This window comes from Nycticebus coucang, chromosome 6 (genome assembly GCF_027406575.1).
Source record: "Nycticebus coucang isolate mNycCou1 chromosome 6, mNycCou1.pri, whole genome shotgun sequence".
In the NCBI taxonomy this organism is placed as follows: domain Eukaryota; kingdom Metazoa; phylum Chordata; class Mammalia; order Primates; family Lorisidae; genus Nycticebus; species Nycticebus coucang.
The window spans coordinates 85,588,975-85,597,300 of NC_069785.1; the positions used below are offsets into that span (position 1 = coordinate 85,588,975).

The 8,326-nt window shown below is 47.9% G+C and overlaps 1 gene segment (V, D, J or C); it reads right to left on the bottom strand.

Moving 5' to 3' along the window:
• Positions 1 to 2,864: 2,864 nt before the first annotated feature.
• Positions 2,865 to 3,472, bottom strand: LOC128587360 (immunoglobulin lambda variable 1-40-like). The segment is given in 2 exon segments: positions 2,865 to 3,253; positions 3,361 to 3,472. Coding segments are annotated over 2 exon segments (420 nt in total).
• Between the last annotated feature and the right edge of the window lie 4,854 nt (positions 3,473 to 8,326).

Below are 8,326 nucleotides of genomic sequence, written 5' to 3' on the forward strand. Positions count from 1 at the left end.
AAGTAGAGAGGAGAGACAAAAATGCTATAAATCAAACAAAAACAAGCAAACAGAAAACTTTACAGGATAAAATTGTGTGGGAAACAAAGTAATAGCGGTAGAAACACTAACAAAAATGTAGTTCTAATTATTGAAATAGGCAGCAATGGGAAATTATAATTAAACTAGAAAAATTGAGAAAGAAAAAGGATCTGTATGGAAAAGGTTGAAATTAAAAAAGAAAACAACATCAACAACATCAAAATAAACAACAAAAAAAACCAACCAAACCAAAAAAAAAAAATAAATAAATAAACACACAACCAAAAACAAAGCAGTATGTATATGTTATTGAATATTGTCTGGGCAACATGTGGTCTTCTGGGGTATGAGATGTTAATCACAGTTCTGATACGACTGGAGGCTGCTAATTTCTCAAACCCCAGCAGGTAGACACCCTAAATCTCTCTTCAGCCCACTTAAAAGGCACTTTGAACTTGTTCATGTGCTGAGCAGAAGATTTCCCAGGGAAGTGCTTGTCACTGGAATCACTGCTGAAGTGGCTATCCACTTACCCTGTGTGCCAAAACTGGTCTCACTCTGCCCCCAAGGGTTAGGGCTGCAAGGCGGCTCAGACCCCGCCCTTAGGCTACTTGGTCGCTGGGTTACCAGCTCCACCCAATTCCAGCTCTGCGACCCTGAGGGCAGAGCTTGCCGGGGTCATCGCTGACAGTGGCTCCCTGTGACCCAGAGCCAAACACTATTAGCTCCGTCTGGCTCAGCGGCTCAGACTGGGGCCCCAGACAAAGGCCAAATTTCTCTGCACTCCTGCTCAGGCTCTCCCCAAGGCAGTTCAACTGAGTGCCAAGTCCAAAGACACCAAAACAGTTCACAGGTAAGGCCTTCCTGGTTTGCAGTCTCGCTGCTACTGAACTTACAGTTGTGGGTGGGTTTAGACGGATGGAACACACGCGACCACTTGCCGGCTTTCCACTGTTTTAGTCCTCCTCTTGGGGTCCAGAAGTCTCTCGCTGACTCCCTGTATCCTCGCAGGTGTGATGATAGGCAGATCTCACCAGCCAGAGATGCCTGGAGTCCTATCTCCCCAGACTCACTGCGCCCAGATGCAAGGAAGCTGTTACTCGGCTCTGAAGTTTCTTTTCTTTATTTGACTTATTGATATTTAATTTTTCCATCCTTCTTCCTTTAGAAGTCTTATTCTTTTTTTTTTTTTCATATTGCTTTGAGATTCTTTGGACTTCTAACAATACAGTGCTTGTCCAGAATAATCAGGACACTCAATAAATAGGTTTAATACATAATCAATAAAGATTAGAAAAGCAACAGGTTACACTTGTAAAGAAAACATATGTGGATACACCCACACACACACACACACACACACACACGGACATTTGGGTTTATACCTTCACTGGAAGGATAAATAAACAGCAGCATCATTGATTATTTCTGCTGACCCAGAGGGTCAGAAGAGAGCACATAGGATGGGAGGTCCTTTTTTTTTTCGAAAGTTTCACTTTGTCGCCCTCAGTGGAGTGCCGTGGCCTCATCGCAACCTCACAGCACCCTCAAACTCTTGGGATCAAGTGACTGTCTTGCCTCAGCCTCTGGAGTAGCTGGGATTACAGGCACCTGCCACAATGCCTGGCTGTTTTATTTATCTATTTTTTTCTTTTTTTAGAGATGGAGTCTCACTCTCGCTCAGGCTGGTCTCAAACTCAGGAGCTTGAGCACTCCACCCACCTGAGCCTCTGAGAGTGCTGGGATTATGGGAAGGAGCCACCATGCACAGCCGTGGGAGGTCCTTTCTTACATTTTCTTTAAATTTTCATTTTTTCCTTGTGGTATAATTTAAGCCTACTTTCATAACTTTTAATTTGGTATCTTGATGCATTATTTATTTAAAATTTTAAAAAGACCCACAATTTTTCTATACCAAGGAAGGGTAAATAAATAATAATGAGATGAAAGCAGGGCTGAGCATCCCCTGGCATAGTGGGCCCCGTACCTACAGAACCAAACACTCTCAGGGACCCTGGGAGATACGCTAATTTACAGAAGGAAAATGCCGGCAATCCACCTTGGATTAGATCTGTATCTATAACTATGTGTTTGGAAATATGTTTTCAATAATTTTTGAACAGAGGAAGTACCCATAGAGGCAATATGGCCGGTGACAGTGATGTGATTGGTGGCAACTCAGCAGCGGTATAGAAGACCCTCGGTGGAAGTGTGCTGAGGGAGAGAATCCTGACGTGGAAAGGTGTGTGCCGTAGGATTCCGTTTTTAAATTCTAGGAAATGGAAAACAACAGGGACAGAAAGTAGATCAGAGCTCATCTAGGGCGGCCTTAGGGAAGGAATTGGAGGAGGAATCAGAAAGGGGAGTCCAGAGGCCTTTGAGGCAGTGAGGTTGTTTATACTGATTGTGGAAATGTTTTCCAGGGAGCATAAAACATCCAAGTGTGTCTAATTGCACACATTAAATATGGTCACGAGATTGTGCATTAGTTATCCTTTAGATAGACGAGACTAAGAGGGCACAGCCAGAGAACAGGTATGGAAGCTGCAAACTCACACAAGGGTGACATAGATCTGGGACATCCTGGAATCAGGAAGAGGATGGGTGAGCTGGAACTGCCACCTCAGCCCTTGAACTTCCTTACCAAAAGATTCTGTATATCAAGCTGATAAGGAGCAGGGTTTTCTGTTTCCTTGGGGACACTTTTTCTAGAAATAGATTGCTGTGAGTGACTTCAATGACAGATGGGGAGGAGTCTACACCCCCAGGCGGCACCTGTGGGTTCTGCTGTGTCCAGGGAAGTGGCGGCAACAGCAGCAGAAGCCACAGGCCAAGACTGAGCAGCAGCTGCCGGGTGTTCACCCTCTTGGCGAGTGAGAAGGGGGTTTTTGTCTCACTTCCTCGTGGGCCTGGAGCACTGTGTGAGCACGCAGGCTGTTGTCATAGGACTGACAGAAATAATCAGCCTCATCTTCACTCTGAAGTCCCGTGATGGACAGGGAGGCTGAACTACCAGACTTGGAGCCAGAGAATCTGCCAGGGACCCCCGAAGGTCTGTTGCTGTTACCATAGATGATGAGTTTAGGGGCCGTTCCCTGGAGCTGCTGGTACCAGTGCACATAATTCCCACCCCCGATGTTGCTGCTGCTTCCCAAGCAGGAGATGGTGACCGTCTCCCCCAGGGCTCCAGACACTGAGGGTGGCTGAGTCAGCACAGACTGGGCCCAGGCCCCTGGAAGGGAGAGACACAGACATGGTGATTCCGGGTCTGGAGAGAAGAGGAGAGAGCAGGGCCCCAGGGTTTCCCCAGGGCCCTTCTCCTGGCCCAAGTCTGGTCACTTGTGCAGTGAGTCAGGAGAGTGAGGAGGAGAGGGGACCAGGCCATGGTGGGGACTGTCCTGCGTCCTGCCTTCTGTGCCCACAGCTGAGGCACAGCTCCCCCAGTTCTGCCTGTCCCCTCTTCATACCCTGAGAGGGGAGGCCCCATCCTCCATGCAAATGACCCCCCAGCTTTCTGACTCCACCTTGGTTTCTGGTCAGGCCTCTCTGCCTGCGTGTCAGGGGCAGGGCTGTGTGGTCCCAGGGGGTGGGGTGGTCACAGCTGTGACCCTGAGCAGAGGGCTCCAGGCACAGCAGGTGGCTGACCCCAGCTCTGCTCACCCCAGTCTCGCAGGAACAGGCCTCCAGCTCCCCCTGGTGCCCAGACCCTGCTGATACACCATCATGTGAAAAAGTGAGCACAGCCTCCCAGAGCCAGTCCTGCTCCTGCACTGCTCTGTCCACTGCCCCCTGACTCAGGACCAGGCTGGCAGCCCCCACAATGTCCTCCCCATTTGGTCAGAGAATCTTCATGCTCTATGAGGCTCCTCAGGGTGAATCTGTCCCGGTTTGCTGGGCTGTTCTTTTGTCGGGACTGAGGTGGGGTCTCAATACACAGCCCTCATAGGTCAGAGTCAGGTCAAGAGCAGTGACAGGCTCCCATGGACACCCTTCCCTGGCTGCACTCCAAGCCAGGTTCTTCCCTTTCATGCGATTCCTATCTGGTGGCCAGAGTTCTCCTCCAGCTGTGGATCCCATAGCAGTGAGGACAGCGAATGATCTTCTCTGTAGGGATGGTAATGTGCTGGGGGCAGCTGAGTGTGCATTCCAGAGAGTTCTGCAGTGGAAATCTTCACTGTCTCTACTTCCATTCACTTGAACATAACAGTCATCGCTGCATTTGCTAACTGAGCTAGAAATCTGTTATGAACACAAAACATCGTATAAGAGACTAAGTGCCATTCTTTGCAGTATTTTATTTAGGACCAGTCATGGTGGTAAACACACTAACATTGGAGATGTAACAAGGTAAAAGTTTAAATTATTTGGACCTGGTCTCAGAGGAGCCTGATTCATGACAGCCCTTAGGATCAACAGGTCCAGATAGAGAGTGAAGGAAAAAATATGGTTTGTTCTCAGGAATGAGTGCTGGCAATCTGCTTTTTTTTTTGAGACAGAGTCTCATGTTGGCACCCTTCGTAGGGTGCTGTGGCATCATGGCTCATAGTAACCTCAACTCCTGGGCTTAAGCAATTCTCATGCCTCCACTTCCCAAACTGCTGGGACTTGGTGGCACCTGTGGCTCAATGGAGTTGGGCGCCGGCTCCGTATGTTGGAGGTGGCAGGTTCAAACCCAGCCCCGGCCAAAAAAAAAATTGCTGACTACAGGAGCCAGCAACAATGCCCAACTATTTTTAGAGACAGGGTCTCCCTCTGGCTCAGGGTGGTCTTGAACTTATGAGCTCAGTCAATCCACCTGCCTTGGCCCCCATAGTGCTGATATTATAGGTGTGAGCCACTGCTCCCTGCCTGTCAATCTGTGTCATAATGAGAAAAACAAATTAATCTCTGTCCTGAAAAACCGTACTCTTTATATAGTTTTGTCAAAAAATCAATCTTCCTGGTTCAGCACCTGTGCCTCAAGTGGCTAAGGCGCCAGCCACATACACCTGAGCTGGTGGGTTTGAATCCAGCTCAGGTCTGCCAAACAACAATGATGGCTGCAACCAAAAAATATCCAGGCATTGCGGCAGAGGCAAGAGAATAGCTTGAGCCAGGAGTTGGAGGTTGCTGTGAGCTGTTATGCCTCAGCACTCTACACAGGGCGACAGCTTGAGGCTCGGTCCCCAAGCTGTCGGTTTGTTGTTTCCAAACAAACTAACAAACAGAAATCAATCTTCCTCAAAAGGATAATCCCATTTCCTAAAGTTCTAAGAAGGAACAAATGTTTATGTATGACTAGGACAGCGCTTTCAGTCATGCAGAAGACTGTCACCATGTTTTATTCTGGGAGGTCACCTGCCTTAGAGAAGGACAGCAGCACTGTCAGCTTCACATCTCCATTGATGAGTTTGTCACACTTTGGTGTGATTATTGTGAAATGTTTAGTGCATGATGTTTCGAAAATAGGTTAATGAATATCTAAAGCACTCACCTAAATAAAATAGGTCCACATATCTACATGAAAAGATTCCTTTTACTTATGTGTGAATGTTGAACATCAGTCATTGCTGTTGTGTTCATAAACATAATTCTTGCAAATATTTGCCTTCATAAGCATAACATGATTTTCAGTCACATTGATACTTTTTTTTTTGGCTGGGGCTGGGTTTGAACCCACCACCTCCGGTATATGGGACCCGCGCCCTACTCCTTGAGCCACAGGCACCACCGCACATTGATACTTTTAACAGGAAGTTTTGACATTTGACTGTGTTTAAAGCACTCAGAGGTATTTTGTGACGTTTTATTCAGTATCATGTAGGAACAGGTGCTTGCCACCTGTGTTTGGTCAGCATTGCTTTGTCTTTGATGATGCAGTGTGAATGTCCAGTGAATTTTACTGTTGTTTAACTGTCATTTTATTTTTAAAATTTATTGTATTAGGCCAGGCTCAGTGACTCACACCTGTAGTCTTCTTTTTTGCTTTTTTCAGACAGAGTCTCACTATGTCACCCTCAGTAGAGTACCGTAGTGTCATAGCTCACAGCAACCTCAAAGTCTTGGGATTAAGTGATTCTCTTGTCTCATCCTTTCGAGTAGCTGGGATTACAGGCACTCACCACAACACCTGGCTAGTTTTTGTTGCCATTGTAGTTGTCATGGGATTACAGGCACTCACCACAACACCCGGCTAGTTTTTGTTGCCATTGTAGTTGTCATTGTTGTTTGGCAGGCCTGGTCCAGGTTCCAACCTGCCGGCCTCGGTGTACGTGGCTGGTGCCCTGGATGCTGAGCTAGAGCTGCTGGGCCTCACACCTGTGTTCTTAGCTCTCAGAGAGGCCGAGACAAGTGGACTGCTTGAGCGTACTAGTTTGAGAGAAGTTTGAGCAAAAGCAAGACCCCATTTCTACTAAGAAATATAGTAAAATTAGGTGGGCATTGTGGAGGGCACTGGTAGTCCCAGCTCCCCTGGAGGCTGAGGCAAGAGAATCTCTTGAACGCAAAAGTTTGAATTTTCTGTGAGTTATGATGATGCCATGGCACTTAACCCTAGGGCAACAGAGTGAGACTCTGTCTCAAGAAAAAAATAACTCTATTTATTACTATTTTAGAGATAGTATCTTGTTCTACAGGCTGGAGTGTGGGGGCATATCATAGCATATCATATCATAGCTCATATCAAGCTCGTTGCAGCCTTGAACTCCTGACCTCAAATGGTCCTCCTGCTTCAGCCTCCCAAGTAGCTGGGGCCACAGGTGCCTACCATAATGTGTAGCTAAGCTTTTGTATATTTTTTTTGTAGAGACAGGGTTTAGAACTGTCTATGTTGCCCAGACTGGTTTAGAACTCTTGGCCTCAAGTGATCCTCCTGCCTTGGCCTCTGAAAGTGCTGGAATTACTACTCTGACTGGAATAAACAGGGCTTTCCCTCAGCTGAGCACTCTCCTACTCACAGAACAAGGCTGCCTGTGGTCTCCTCTGAGCCCATGGGCACTTTCCTTAGTGGTATTTGCCGTCAGCTCTCGGGCTGAGGGCAGAGTGAGGACCTGGTGCATGGGTGACTCTCTCCCGGTTCAGGCGCCTTCTAGGCCCAGTACCATGTGACCAGCACGGTGAAAGGCAGGTCTGCTTTTGGCAAATAATTATGAGTACTTATCATGTGTTTGGTGCTTTGTTTGGCAAAGGATGTAGCAGGCTGAACTAGCCAGCCTTGCTCAGGCCTCCCTGTGGAGCTGCCTCTCGTGCAGACACATGGGGGTGTGAGTCACTCCTGGGTGTCCCTTCCTAGCCTTCACCCTTCTGGGCAGGGCTGCCAGCGGGGCCACTGCTGCACTCAGGGGCCCAGAGGGGATGGAGGTTGGTAGGATCACAGGGCAGGAGGGAGGAAGGAGCTGAGGGAGTAAGTGTCGGGTTGAAGTGAGGGTGATGAGAACGTCATGAGCGATGAGATTTGGGGTGGCGGGTGGGGCGACCAGGGACCGAGGGGTTAGGATTCAGAAAGGAGCAGGCGCTGGGCAGGGCTGGTGTTCCAGTAATCCAGGTACAGGACCGTCAGATGGGGGAGCTTGCTGACTGGGGGTGGTGATCCGCCTTGGTTGCTGGGCTGACGGGAGGATGGCTAGAGCCCTGCCCTAGAGGGGTGGCATTAGGAATGCAGGAGACGGAGAGGGAGCACCCACCTCCCTTCAGGACAGACTGGAGGAGGAGTTTGAGATGGAGACCTCCTCAGTGCACACATCCTTCTGTGAAATGTCATCAGACACAAACTTGTTAGTTTGTAAATTCCTGTTAGAAATTAAACATAATATAAACTTAATGTTTTTAGTTTAATTAACCTGCAAGATATCAGCCAGTTTATCTCCAACACAAAAAGTTTGCTTTAAATGCTCTTTCCTCTTGGACTATAGATGACTGTGAATTTGTATGTTTTCTGTTTGTTCGTTTTGAGACAGTCTCAGTCTGTCACTCTCGGTAGAGTGTCAGGGAATCATCATAGCTCACAGCCACCTCCTTCTCTTGGGGTCAGGTGATCTTCCTGCCTCAGCCTTCCAAGTGCCAGGGACCACAGGCATCTGCCATAATGACGGGTAATTTTTTCTATTTTTGTCTTTTTTTTTTTTTTTTTCTTTTGTAGAGACAGAGTCTCACTTTATGGTCCTCGGTAGAGTGCTGTGGCCTCACACAGCTCACAGCAACCTCCAACTCCTGGGCTTAAGCGATTCTCTTGCCTCAGCCTCCAGAGCAGCTGGGACTACAGGCGCCCACCACAACGCCCGGCTATTTTTTTCTATTTTTGGTAGAGATGGGGTCTCACTCTTGCTCC